Source organism: Monodon monoceros, unplaced genomic scaffold, assembly GCF_005190385.1.
Source record: "Monodon monoceros isolate NGI ecotype Baffin Bay Population unplaced genomic scaffold, NGI_Narwhal_1 Super_Scaffold_6, whole genome shotgun sequence".
NCBI classification, from domain to species: Eukaryota; Metazoa; Chordata; class Mammalia; order Artiodactyla; family Monodontidae; genus Monodon; species Monodon monoceros.
This window is the reverse complement of record NW_021703783.1, coordinates 38445227-38459940: the sequence shown is the minus strand read 5'-3', so window position 1 is coordinate 38459940 and position 14714 is coordinate 38445227. Positions and strand designations below refer to the sequence as shown.

Here is a 14714-nt window from a genome sequence, read left to right as displayed (position 1 = left end):
ATATTTAATGTTATAATAATCAAATCACCAACAGGTATAACAAGGAATTAAATATTGACAGATGAAAGATTCCATAATAAAAATGGCTGAGTCAAGAAGATTCTAACATTATATGGGAGAGAAAACATAAAGTATAATAATATAAACTATTTTTGAATAAAGAAAATTTTGTAGAACCTCTGTAAGTAAAGATTCCATGTTTAAATGCTAAAATACAGTTTTAGAGTTGTATTACCACATGATCAGTGTAATATACCTGAAAAGCAATGATGGAAAGAATGTAAAATTACACCAGATGCTGATAATGAAACATTTCATTTCCATATATATTGAAGAAAGTTCTTAAAGATATTAAATGTTGCGGTGACTAGATAGGATTTAACGTATCATTTAATTCATCAACATTTAAAATATCCACTACATGCCAGGGGCTGGGTTAGGCCCAGGGGGTAGAGGGTGGAAGGATACAAAAATGGATAAGCCATAACCCTGCCTTGAGGGCACTCAAAGTCTACTAAGAGACAGTCATACAAACAAATGATTATATAGTATGACGTGGAAAGAATATATCACCTACTCTATACAAGAGGACTGAGGAGAGGGGAGAGTTAGGTAAAGCTTCTAGGAGTCCAGACCTTTGAACTATGTCTCAAAGAACTAGTAAAAGTCAGTAAGGCAGCAAAGGCAGAGTCTAGCAGGACAAAGAAAGGAAGAAAGAAGCAAAGTTGTATGTGTGTGTGTGTGTGTGTGTGTGTGTCTGTCGGTGGAAACCAGTAACTGTTTCGGGGCACGATGAACCGTATCCATATAAGATGGCAAATTTAAATGATAAATGTTTTGTGTGTTCTGACTGCTTCACCAATCGGCCGTTCCCCCATCTCTCTCCCTCTTCTTGGGCTTCCCTATCCCCTGAGACACACAACAATATTGAAGTTAGGCCAATTAATAACCCTACTATGGCCTCTAAGTGTTAAAGTGGAAGGAAGAGTCTCATGTCCCTCACTTTATCACTTTAAGTCAAAAGCTAGACATGAATGAGCTTAGTAAGGAAGGCATGTTGAAAGCTGAGAAAGGCTGAAAGCTAGGCCTTTTGCACAGTTAGCTAAGTTGTGAATGCAAAGGAAAAGTTCTTGAAGGAAATTGAAAGTGCTACTCTAGTGAACACATGAATGATAAGAAAGACAAACAGCCTTATTGCTGATGTGGAGAAACTTTTACTGGTCTGGATAGAAGATCAAACCATTCATGACATTGCCTTAATTGAAAGCCTAATCCAGAGCACGGCCCTAAGTCTCTTCAATTCTATGAAGGCTGAGAGAGGTGAGAAAGCTGCAGAAGAAAAGTCTGAAGCTAGCAGAGGTTGATTTATGAGGTTTAAGGAAAGAAGCCTCTTCATAACATCAAAGTGCAAGGTGAAGCAGCAAGTGCTAATGTAGAAGCTGGAGCAAGTTATCCAGATCTAGCTAAAATAAGTAATGAAGGTGGCTATATTAAAAAACAGATTTTCAATGTATACAAAACAGCCTTATATTGGAAGAAGATGCCATCTAGGACTTTCATAGCTAGAGAGGATTAGTCAATGCCTGACTTCAAGGCTTCAGAGCTTTGAAGGACAGGCTGACTCTCTTGTTAGGGGCTAATGCAGCTGGTGACTTTAAGTTGAAGCCAGTGCTCATTAACCATGCTAAATTAAAATGCTAAATCTACTCTGCTATGTTCTATCAATGAAACAGCAAAGCTTAGATGACAGCACAACTATTGACAACATGGTTTACTAAATATTTTAGGCCTACTATTGAGACCTACTGCTCAGAAAAAAAAGATTCCTTTCAAAATATTACTGCTCATTGACAATGCACCTGGTCACCCAAGAGCTCTAATGGAGATGCTCCATTAATCTTAATCTCCATTAAGATTCATGTTGTTTTCATGCCTGCTAACACAGCTTCCACTCTGCAGCCCATGGATCAAGGAGTAATTTCGACTTTCAAGTCTTATTATTTAAGAAATAGATTTTGTAAGGCTATACAGTAGCTGTCATAGATAATGGATCTGTGCAAAGTCAATTAAAAACCTTCTGGAAAGGATTCACCATTCTAGATGCCATTAAGATCATTCATGATTCATGGAAAGAAGGCAAAATACCAACGTGAACAGGAGTTTAGAAGAAACTGATTCCAACCTTCATGGATAACTGAGCAGCTCAAGACTTCAGTGTAAGAAGTAACTGCAGATGTGGTAGAAACAGCAAGAGAACTAGAAGTAGAAGTAGAGCCTGAAGATGGGACTGAATTGCTACCATCTCATGATGAAACCTGAATAGATGAGGAGTTGCTTCTTATGGAAGAGCAAAGAAAGTGGTTTCTTGAGATAGATTCTTCTGATGAAGACGCTGGGAAGACTGTTGAAATGACAACAAAGGATTTAGGATATTACATAAACTTAGCTGTTGAAGCAGTGGCAGGGTTTGAGAGGACTGACTCCAATTTTAAAAGAAGTTCTACCATGGATAAAATGCTATCAAACAAACAAACGAAAAATGCTATCACACAGCTCTGCAGGCTACAGAGATATCATTCGAAAAAGGACAAGTCAATGGATGCAGCAAACTTCATTGTTGTCTTTTTTTAAGAAATTGCCAAAGCCACCCAAACCTTCAGCAACCGCCACCTGATCAGTCAGCAGCCATCAGCACTGAGGCAAGATTCTCTACCAGCTCAGATGACTGTTAGAATTTTTTAGCAATAAAGTATTTTTATTTTTTTTTTTAATTTTTAAAAATTGATATATAGTTAATTTACAATGTTGTGTTCGTTGCAAAGTGATTCAGTTATACATATATACATATTAATATATATACATTCGTTTTCAGATTCTTTTCCATTATAGGTTATTACAGGATACTGAGTATAGTTTCCTGTGCTATACAGCAGGTCCTTGTTGTTTACCTATTTTATATATAGTAGTGTGTATATGTTGATCCCAAACTCCTAATTCATCTCCCCCAACCCCTGGTAACCACTTTGGTAACCATAAGTTTGTTTTCTATGTCTATGAGTCTATTTCTGCTTTGTAAATAAGTTCATTTTTATCTTTTTTTTTTTTTTTGGCCATGCCATGTGGTTTGCAGGATCTTAGTTCAACCAGGGATCGAACCCGTGTCCCCTGCAATGGAAGCAGGGAAGCATGAAGTCCTAACCACTGGACCGCCAGGGAATTCCCTGTACCATTTTTTCAGATGCCACATATCAGTGATATCATATGATATTTGTCTTTCTCTGTCTGACTTACTTCACTTAATATGATAAAATTTGGGTCCATCCATATGCTGCAAATGGCATGATTTCATTCTTTTTATGGCTGAGTAATATTCCATTGTCTATATATACCACATCTTTATCCATTCATCTGTTGATGGACTTCTAGGTTGCTTCCATGTCTTGGCTATGGTAAATAGTGCTGCTATGAACACTGGGGTGCATGTATCTTTTCAAAAGAACGTGTATCTTTTCAAATTAGAGTTTTCTCCAGATATATGCCCAGGAGTGGGATTGCAGGATCATATGGTAACTCTATTTTTAGTTTTTTAGGGAACCTACATCCTGTTCTCCATAGAGGCTGCACCAATTTACATTCCCACCAACAGTGTAGGAGGGTAGTATTAGTTTTATATCCAAATTCTGATCATGCTTTTTCTCTGATGTCAGGAAGACCTTGGCTCGAATTTCCAGTTCTGAACTTCTCTAAGACTCAAATGTGCTGACTCAAATTTGTAAAATTGATGTAATGATAATTACTTCAAAGAATGGTTGCAAGGGGACTTCCCTGGTGGCGCAGAGGTTGAGAATCCGCCTGCCCATGCAGGGGACGATCCCTGGTCCGGGAAGATCCCACATGCCATGGAGCAACTAAGCCCGTGTGCCACACCTACTGAGCCTGCACTCTAGAGCCCGCTCGCCCCAACTACTGAGCCCGTGTGTTGCAACTAATGAAGCCCACGTACCTAGAGTCCATGCTCCGCAGCAAGAGAAGCCACTGCAATGAGAAGCCCCTGCACCACAACAAAGAGTAGCCCCCGTTCACCACAACTGGAGAAAGCCCGGACGCAGCAATGAAGACCCAACGCAGCCAAAAAAAAAAAAATAATAATAAAATATAAAATTAACTCAGAAAGTTAATATATTTAAGTATTAAATGATCCATATATACAGTAGGTTCTAAGCTATTACAACCCACAAAGAGACCTAAGAGTTATTCCCTTCCCCCTCTCTCTATATATGTAAAATACATATATTCAGAAAAACATCTTCAGTGGGTTCCCATTGCCTACCTCCCCCAAAATCCAAACTCCATAATATGCTGTTTATGAGACAGCTATATCAGTCTCATCCCCCACTATATCCTTTCACATATCTGTGGTCTAAAAGTTCCAGAGTATTCACCACTCCCAAAATATAACTTTCATTGTCTTGCCTTTATTTATAGTGTTCCCTCAACCTGGAATTCTTCATCCCCTTTTTCTCAAACTTCAGTGGCTGTAAGGTTTACCTGAGATTTTTTTAAAAATACAGATCCTGAAGCTTACCACCAAGATTTTTTATTCAAACGGTCTGGGGATGCACCCTGGAATCTGCATTTTCAACAAGCACCACCCTCCCACCCCCAACAAAATGATTCAGTCCAGGTGATTAGGGTCCACACTTTGAGAAATACTGGTATTGTGGAAAGAGAAAAGATCTGGGTTTGCTTCCCAAATCTGTTATTTATCAATTATGTGACTTTAGAAAATTACTTAACTTTGCTCAGAATCCTTTTCCTCTCCTGTAGAATAGGGATGGCAAAAAACCATGTTTTGGAGGCCCAAACATTGTGGCTTACTACATTATAGTAAAGAGGGTACTACATTTTTATGACTGTTCCTCAAGATCCTATTCAATGTCTTCCTATGAAGCATTCTTTATTCCTCTTGTTAGAATTAATTATGTTTTCCTTTTTGCTCAAACAGCTAAATTGCTATTTAGCATTTATTTCATTCTCTCTCTGACACAACTTATTAGTCTCCTAATCTGGCTTGTAAGTGCTTTGAAGGCAAGGACACTCTTTTTCATAATTGTATTAAGTACCTTCTATATGTTGTATACATATCAATACTAAAATATAATATATTAAAAAAATAATAAGCAACACTATTTTAACACTAAAAACTGTGTGAGGAGTTAATGAAAATTTGACAGTCATATAGAGTTTTGAAAGTTTAGTCATATAGGGAACTAGATTAAGGTCTCATTAAGCAAGCCTGCCACCCCTATACTATCTCTCTCTACTTACTAAGGATGAGATGAGACTGGTGACACCAGGTTTGCTGAGTTAGTGTCAGTAATTATATGAATCTCATTCTTGTTAATTTTTCCAAGAAACAACATAATTAAATGGTTACAAGCCATCCAGAATACTGGGAGAGGTTATGAGACCCAGAACCTCTACATAATGCTGAGCAGAATTGATGACTATCAAAAAAAGGTGATGCAGATCTGCACAGGGAAGCAGAAGTCGCTACAGCAGAAACAGAATCAGTGCCTGAGGAAAATGACGTACTTATTCAGCCAGATAATCTGTTTTCTTTTCCCTCTCCCCAGTGTGTTGTAAGAAAAGGCAAAGTGGTAGGCTTTGAAAATAAGTTACCCGGAGATACCATAACATACTACAAATTTCATGGCTTAAAACAACAGAAATGTATTCTCTTACAGTTCTGGAGGCCAGTTCGAGAAATCAGGGTGTTGGCAGGGTTGGTTCCTTCTGGAGGCTCTGAGGGAGAAATTTGTTCCAAGTCTCTCTTCTAGATTCTGGTGGCTATAGACAATCCTTGGCATTCCTTGGCTTGTAGCTGCATAACTCCAATCTCTGCCTCTGTCTTTCCCATGGCCTTCCTCCTAGTGTGTTTTATGTTCTCCTCTTACAAAGCCATGTGTCATTGGATTTAGGACCCATCTGGTTAAACCAGGATGACCTCATCTTGAGATCCTTAACTACATCTGTAAAGACCCTTTTTCCAAATAAGGCCACATTCACATGTTCTGAGTGAACATATCTTCTGGGGAGTTCATCATTCAATCCACTACACTGTGACTTCAGTGAAACTCCTAAATTGACAACAGGAATACTGGCTGGACTCTCTAGATGAGAAAAGGTTAGAATAGGAGAGACTTCCAGAAATGCTCAACTCCTTCCTAGTCAACCCACATCTACCAGCCTCTAGATATGAAACCTCTTGAGCTCACTGCTCTCCAGCTGATTCTTGGTGGTTACATTCCTCAAAACTATCAGAAAGCAAGTTTTAATATGCATTTACAAAAAATGGAGATAAGGGTTTACTTAACTTGCTTACATAGCACCAGGCACAGAAGATCCTGCTGAACTCTGACATCCACCCAATTATGTCTCAGAGCCCTCTCTGAGATGACCATTAGTATGCTTTTGGAAGTGATACCTTCCAAAAGTTATAGAGCTGAGATTAGAGTTCTTTGTTCTGGGATTATATGCTCCCATTATTTTCTCCAGCATGGAGTTCTGTAACATTCTTGGAGTTCTAGGAATATTTATACATCATTTTCTTTTACTAAAGTAAATAATTTACAAGATTAGTTTACTTGCTACTCTAGAAGGTACAGAGAGACTTCTCATTATAGACATATTGTGAATTTCCCAGAAGTTACTTTTTCTTTTCTTTTCTTTTCTTTTTTTTTTTGGCCACGCCACACAGCTTGCAGGATCTCAGTTCCCCAACCAAGGATTAAATCCAGGCCACAGCAGTGAAAGCCTGGAATCCTAACCACTAGGCCATCAGGGAACTCCCCAGAAGTTACATTTTATTTTATTTTAGTTTAGTTTAGTTTAGTTTAGTTTAGTTTGGCTGCACCGGGTCTTAGTTGCGGCATGCATGCGGGATCTCATTCCCCAACCAGGGATTGAACCTGGGCCCCCTGCATTGGGAGCAGCGGGCCTTACCCACTGGACTACCAAGGAAGTCCCTAGAAGTACACTTTAAACATTAAAACTCTCTGACCTCAAAAATTGGATATTTTTGACAGTTCTGGGTTTGGAAAATACGACCAATGTAAATGGAGTAAAGCAAGATGAATTGGCAGTGTCATGAACTGTCTGACAGGAATTACAATGTCTAGGGCATTTCAGGGGATTAATATGGGTCTGGGGTCAGGGAAGCTAGAATCTAGATGATGAGGTGGGTATCAAGGCATCAAGAAGGGAGGGGAAAAAGCAAAAAGGAAGAAAAGGGTAGAAATGAATAAATACACTGAATCAGAGTGATGGTCAAGAGGTTGGTTCTGCTACCAGATTGGGTTCAAATCAGCTTCACCACATACTAGCTAAGAGATCTTGGGCAAGCCACTTAACTTTTCTGAGCTTCATATCCCCATATGTAAGAAGACAAGGATAATAATAGTACCTATCTCATAAGGTAGCAAATATCAAATAAATTAATACATAGAAAGCACCTGACAGTCAAAGTTAGCTATCATTATATTTGCACAATGTTTCACAACTGATGAATATATTGTCTTACACAACTCTCATAAGAACCCTGTGTTTATTATTCTTGTTTTAGAAATGAGAAAAGAAGTGCAGATAAAATTAGCAACTAACCCAAAGTCACAAAGCTGGGAAATGAGAGGACTAAAACTAGAACTTAATGCAGGACCACGGTTTTTATACATCATAGTTGCCAACTCTGAAATTGTGTGTTGGAGGCAGGTAGAGGTCGAGGAGTGGCAGGAGGAAGGGAGAAAGGGCTTGGAGAATGAGAATTCCTTTTCCAAGGAAGTGTCATAGTTTAGCTAAGGCCAGCTAGGAAGACCTTCCTAAAGACTTTGGCCCTTTCTTTTCATGATTTCCTTTTTCTGATTTATTTATGTTTAGCTTCAAGAGATATATAAATTGAATCTAAATCAACCTATCCCTTTGATCATCAAAAAGAAGCAAACATCTGCCTCTACCAAATTTGTTCAACAGCCAATCCTAAAAGAAGAGGACAAAAAGTATGATATATTCAATAAGTTCAGGTATGTGGTAGGAAAGACTGACATTAAACTTTCTTTGGATAATATCTGGGACCTCATGTTTTTTTTTCCTGCCCAAGAGCTTCCCCTTCTCCACAGTTTTGATATGGTTCAGTGGAGAATATTAATTTTCTTAGCTAATTTAGCAAAAGGCTTATTTCTACTTAAATATTTAATAACTAATTTTGAGTTCCTTAAAAAAAATGAAGTTGATTCTTCCTTACGAAGAAACAAATTATTTTAATACACACAGTGAAGAAACTTAGAAGCGTTACTTTTTTTTTTTTTTTTAAGAAGGTAGAAACTTTGGGAAGGAAGGGGAAAAGACTGCTGTGGGGGAAACATAGCCTGCATATGGAGTGTATACTCCATGAAGCTAAGAAAGTCATTTTAAAACGTATTAGTAGGTGAAGTCATGGAAATGCAACTTTCGGGGGAAAAAACGTTATTTCTGCAAATTCTGCTGTTTTAATCCATCTCTCAGTCAAAGTGGGCATAGCTAATGTTCCTTGGTGCCAGGGGGGCTTTATAGGACACGGTGGTGGTGAAGAGAAGGGGCGAGAATAGGAATTATATCTTTTGAATGGCTATGGAGTTCAGGAGAGTTTGATGCTTCCAAATGGTGCTTGTTCTCTGATTCTCTAGACAAGAAGACCAAATGGAAGCCATCTGGAATGCTGATCTATCCACTTCAAGTTACCCAATAACAGAGAAGACATCAATGTATTCACTCTGGGCCCAGCTGGGTGGGTACCCAGATATTCCTATGCTGCTCCAGTTAGATGTTCACTCTACGTTCCGAAGATCTCTTGCGTGCATTCAACCAAAGTAAGTTAAGGACTGGGGGGGAGCACTCTGGTAATTGGGCCTTTGGTCATGTACCTTTTGTTTCCCTAACCTGACTTTCTCTTACAGCACCAGGGAGTTGCCAAAAGTAGTTTTTTGGTGTGAGGTCAGACTCACACCGGCCATAAAATAGTACAGGTAAATTCAACATTAGTCTTTTAGTGTTTCTCTTCATAGGCCTATAGATGTCACTACTGGAATAATATAAACAAACAAACAAACAGACAAAAAGCAGTTATAATACCATGAAACCTAATCTAACTCTAGATAGGTCCACTTTGAATTCCACCCTTAGGGATTTATTACTGGAAGAACCAGAAAGACCGTAGTAGAATGCTTTCGCCCACTTCATGATTCAGTAACATGACCTTAAATGCAGTTGTCATATCTAGGCCAAATTTGAAGTAAATTCAGTGCTTGTATCCCAGGATGCACTGAAGAGACTCGGAGAGAACAGGTAAGGTGGTCATGTGGTTCCACATTTCCAAATTCTGTTAAACCAGATTCTCACTGAAACTATTGGAAACCATTCTAGTGGAAGTGAAGAGTTTTGGAGTCTCCATTACCTCTCTCAAGTAAGAGGATTATTTAATGTTCTAAGCTAAGAATTTAGAAATGGAACTTTTGTAACCTGAAAGAGTTTGTGGGAGCAGTCTGATTTATTCTGGTGAAATCCAAGTCCTGGGGTAAGAAGAAATAGTGTTAACTCATCAATTTGTTTAGGTAGCAGACACCATGAAATAAGACACTTAAAATTCTATAATAAAGTAAAGTAATAGCAAAAATATTATATAATGTATACAATATAAAATCATATACCATGAGCACAAGTGTTCATGAAGAAAAGTAACCAAATCAAATGTAACCATTAAGTTGAGTAAGTATGACTCCTAAGTTATAGGTTATAATCAGAAAGCAGCTTTCTTTTTGTCTCCCATTTTCCCTTACATTTTTTGAGTAATTAAATTAATTAACTTAGGTTATTTGGAGAGATAACATTGCTAATTTAATGCCTATAGTGCTTGGGACAAGATGTATAAATTTTTCTTTGAATAATATTTCCTTTATCTCCATTCCACAGCTAGCTTCAACTATTAGATATACTACTGACCTAACTATTCACTTCTTACTCATGCTAAATCCTACAAAGTTAGTGAGACTCCTACTTCCAATTTACTGTTTGGAAGTACTCAGAATCAAGGAGCTTCCCATAGATTTTTTTTTTTAAGGTATAATGTATATACATTTAACCTCTTTAGGGTACAGTTCTGAGTCTTGACAAGTGCATAGTTATGGCAAGCATTAATCTGCTTGCAGTCCCTATAGTTTTCTCTTTTCCAGAATGTCATATAAATGGAAGTATACAGTATGTAATCTTTTGAATCTGGCTTTTTCCACTTGGCATAATTCATGTGATTCATCCATGCTGTTACATGTATCAGTAATTCATTTCCTTTTACTTCCTGACTAGTATTATTCCACTGTATGGCTATACCATATTACTTTATCCATTCACCAGGTCAAAGACATCTGAGTTGTTTCCAGTTTTTGGCACTTATGAATAAAACTGCTATAAAAATTCATATACAGGTTTTGGGGTGAATGTAAGTTTTCACTTCTCCTAGAAAAATACCCAGGTGTGGGATTGCTGGGTTGTATGGTAAGTGTATATTTACTTTATAAGAAATGGCTTAGCTTTTTTCCAAAGTGATTTTACATCCCTTTACATTTATTCAGTGAAGCTAGTTCTTACCCTACCTCTAGATGAAAACCTAGATGGTTCCATGACATTTCTGGTAACTTTTTTTTTATATAGTATTTTTTAAAATATTTATTTATTTATTTTATTCTTGGCTACGTCGTGAATATTTATTCTTAGTTGCGGCAGGTGGGATCTTCGTTGTGGCATGCGGGATCTTTTGCTGGGGCGTGTGGGCTCCAGAGAGCGTGGGCTCTGTAGTTTGCGGGCACACGGCCTCTCTAGTTGAGGCACTCAGGCTCAGTAGTTGTGGTGTGCATGCTCAGTTGCCCCGCAGCATGTGGGATCTTAATTCCCCGACCAGGGATCGAACTCATGTCCCCTGCATTGGAAGATGGATTCTTTACCACTGGACCACCAGGGAAGTCCCCATTTCTGGCAACTTTTCAGTAATGTAAGTTTATCTAGTCGGTAATTAAAATGTCCAGAACCATGTATAATAGAGCTTTAATTTTCTTTTAAAGCTCTCCTCTCTTCCAGTTTAGACTATTGCAACTTAACAGTCAGGGAAGGAGGACATGAACAGCTTATTTTCTCTCTTGTGGCCCTACTGCTTTTGTTCCAACTTTTCCAGCTTGCTGGTATTGGACCTCTTATGGATTACAGTTCTGAGAAGGGAGGAGAGGGAAAGGGAAAGAGAAAGTTCTTACTGACTACCACTGTTGCATTTTCTCACATCATTGCTTCCTGGATGTGACAGATTTTTGAAGATGACTCTTTCATGGGAGTGCTTGGTGAGTTCCTTGGTGATCATCATCACTGGAGATCACTCATCTGCAGATGTCTTCTGCATGTTTTTTTCTTTTTGGCCACACCCCACGGCTTGTGGGATCTTAGTTCCCTGACCAGGGATGGAACCCGGGCCCTTGGCAGTAAGAGTGCGGAGTCCTAACCACTGGGCAGCCAGGGAATTCCCTGCAGATTTCTTCATCATGGCAGATACATTTCTATTCCAACTGGTTGTTTGCATGTGTGATACCCCCAGCTTCTCTCTGCTGAGATGTGTTTGCATATTAAGGCAGTTCTCCTGGACAGAATACATGACAGCCCTATGTCATCTCTCCTGGGTATATATGTATGTGTGGTCCTCATCTAGTCTATAGGAAACACTTGAGCCTCCTTTGTCCAGATAAACTCTGAGGCTGAAGGCCTATCCCAATGCAGCAGCAGCTTTTTCTTTGTTTCTGCCATTAGAGCAGCTAGCCAATCAGTTAGGTATGGTTTTTTTTTCAGGTATGGAATCAGACCCTCGTCTACTGGGCCTCCAAACTGGAGACTCATGTTAAGTTCTCGGAGTGGAGGAAGGGTAGAAGCACTCTCAAAATCCTCTTCTCCTTGACCATCTAATACCCTCAGAGTGAGTTAAAAGATTAAGAGTTTATTTCTTTGTAAATCCTAGTCTAGCACTTCTCTTCGGAATTTGGTATCCATTGTTAGGGTTGCCAGATTTAGCAAATAAAAAGGTAGGACACCCAGTTAAATTTTAATTTCAGATAAACAGCAAGTGATTTAGTATAAGTATGGTCCATGTAATTGTAAAAAATTATTTATTATTTATCTGAAGTTCAAATTTGACTAGGCACCCTGTATTTAATCTGGCAACCCTTCTATTGGGCTTTGCCAAAACTTCCATTTTTACATGATATTAGATACAAAATATGTATTAGGAGTTTCTGAGTTATAGAGTTAGATGTTTGAAAACTTTCAGAGTAGGAGATGCTAAAACAGTGAAAAACTTTAATAAGACATTATAGGAAATAGAAGAATTGAAGACTTGGATTCTTTTCTATTTTTCACTAAACCTACTTTTAAGACACCTTTAATTAGTAATAACGGGCACTACATGATCCGTTACTATTTGCCATCCTCCCCCTCTTTTTTTCCTCCCTAGAATCTCTTCAAGGTCTTTCTCCCTCAAAGAGGATTATATATTTTTTTACTTTGTGGCAATTATAGTCCAAACCAAGAGACTTTTTTCCCTCTGGGTTTGGTTATTTCTACCATCCTTTGGATCTCAGTTTAAATAATCACTCTTTCTTTTTTTTTCTCAACTTTTTTTTTTTTTGGCCATGCCGCAGGACATGTGGGATCCTAGTTCCCTGACCAGGGATGGAACACCCGCCTCCTGCATTAGAAGCACAGAGTCTTAACCACTGGATCAAAGGGAAGTTCCCAATCACTCTTTCCGAGCTGTCTTCTCTGACTCCTGTGTTCTCCCATAGCGTCTTATAATTAATACTGTCTTAGCACTTACCATTCTGTATTGTAATTGCCTTATTACTTACCTCCCCTGATTTTAGACAATATGTTTTTAAAAATGTATTTATTTTTGGCTTCGTTGGGTCTTCGTTGCTGCACACCTGCTTTCTCCAGTTGTGGTGAGCGGGGGCTACTCTTTGATGGGGTGTGCAGGCTTCTCATTGTGGTGGCTTCTCTGGCTTAGGAGCATGGGCTCTAGGTACGCAGGCTTCAGTAGTTGTGGCACACGGGCACACTAGTTGTGGCTCACGGGCTCTAGAGCGCAGACTCAGTAGTTGTGGCCCATGGGCTTAGTTGCTCCGTGGTATGTGGGATCTTCCTGGACCAGGGCTCGAACCCGTGACCCCTGCATTGGCAGACAGATTCTTAACCACTGTGCCACCAGGAAAGCCCCTAGACAATATGTTTTAAGGAGATTAACTGCCTGTTGTGTTCAACTGCCTCTATTTTTGCTCTGCCTGCTTTCCTTTCAAAAATATTTACTACTTCCTATGTGCCAGGTACTATAATGAGGCACTGAGATATAATATGTGGAAAGGGTTCAAGAGACCATGGATGCCAGGCAGAAGGAACACTACGTGCAAAAATCCAGGGCCGATAACATATTTCTTCTTTTACTTTATCTCATAAAAAAATTTTTTTTTAATTTAAAATATAGGAACTTCCCTGGTGGTCCAGTGGTTAAGATTCCACCTTCCAATGCAGGGGACGTGGGTTCCATCCCTGGTCGGGGAACTAAGATCCCACATGCCTTGGGGCAACTAAGCCCACATGCTCTGGAGCCCGCGTGCCACAACTAGAGAGAGGCCCGTGCACCACAACGAAGATCCTATGTGCCGCAACTAAGACCCAAGGCAGTCAAATAAATAAATGATTTTTTTTTATTAAAAATATATAAAAACAAAAACCTCCCTACTCTCCAGTACCCTTTCTTCCTGTTTCCAACAGAGATGACTAGAACTAAAATTTCTCTTCCTGCCTTGATGTGTCATGTGATGCTTGGAGCTATTGTCATCTTTGGCAACCCTGAGGTGATAACCACAGGACAAAAAGACAATACACCAAGAATTACAGAGGAGGAGGATAAATGAAACCCTATCTTTGATAACATTAAGTTGCTGGAACAACCCTGAGTACACCTGCCTCTGGCCTTTTTGTTAAGTGAGCAATAAATGACTTTTTTAGTTTCAACCATCCTTAGGGATTCTGTTACTTTTTTTTTAACATCTTTATTGGAGTATAATTGCTTTACAACGGTGTGTTAGTTTCTGCTGTATAACAAAGTGAATCAGCTATACATATACATATGTTCCCATATCTCCTCCCTCTTGCGTCTCCCTCCCTCCCACCCTCCCTATCCCACCCCTCTAGGTGGTCACAAAGCACGAGCTGATCTCCCTGTGCTATGCGGCTACTTCCCACTAGCTATTTTACATTTGGTAGTGTATATATGTCCATGCCACTCTCTTACTTCGTCCCAGCTTACCCTTCCCGCTCCCCGTGCCCTCAAGTCCATTCTCTACATCTGCGTCTCTATTCCTGTCCTGCCCCTAGGTTCTTCAGAACCTTTTTTTTTTTTTAAGATTCCATATATATGTGTTAGCATATGGTATTTGTTTTTCTTTTTCTGACTTACTTCACTCTGTATGACAGACTCTAGGTCCATCCACCTCACTACAAATAACTAAATTTCGTTTCTTTTTATGGCTGAGTAATATTCCACTGTATATATGTGCCACATCTTCTTTATCCATTCATCTGTCGGTGGACATTTA

At 39.1% G+C, this 14714-nt stretch overlaps 1 protein-coding gene across 1 annotated transcript in view; it reads left to right on the top strand.

Moving 5' to 3' along the window:
• FAM186A (family with sequence similarity 186 member A) overlaps nucleotides 1-14714 on the top strand; it is an 83802-nt gene that overhangs the window by 20494 nt on the left and 48594 nt on the right. Inside the window, 4 exon segments of the mRNA XM_029206706.1 lie at nucleotides 5415-5614; nucleotides 7943-8078; nucleotides 8721-8903; nucleotides 11914-11986. Of these exon segments, the coding sequence (XP_029062539.1) occupies nucleotides 5415-5614; nucleotides 7943-8078; nucleotides 8721-8903; nucleotides 11914-11986 (592 nt within the window).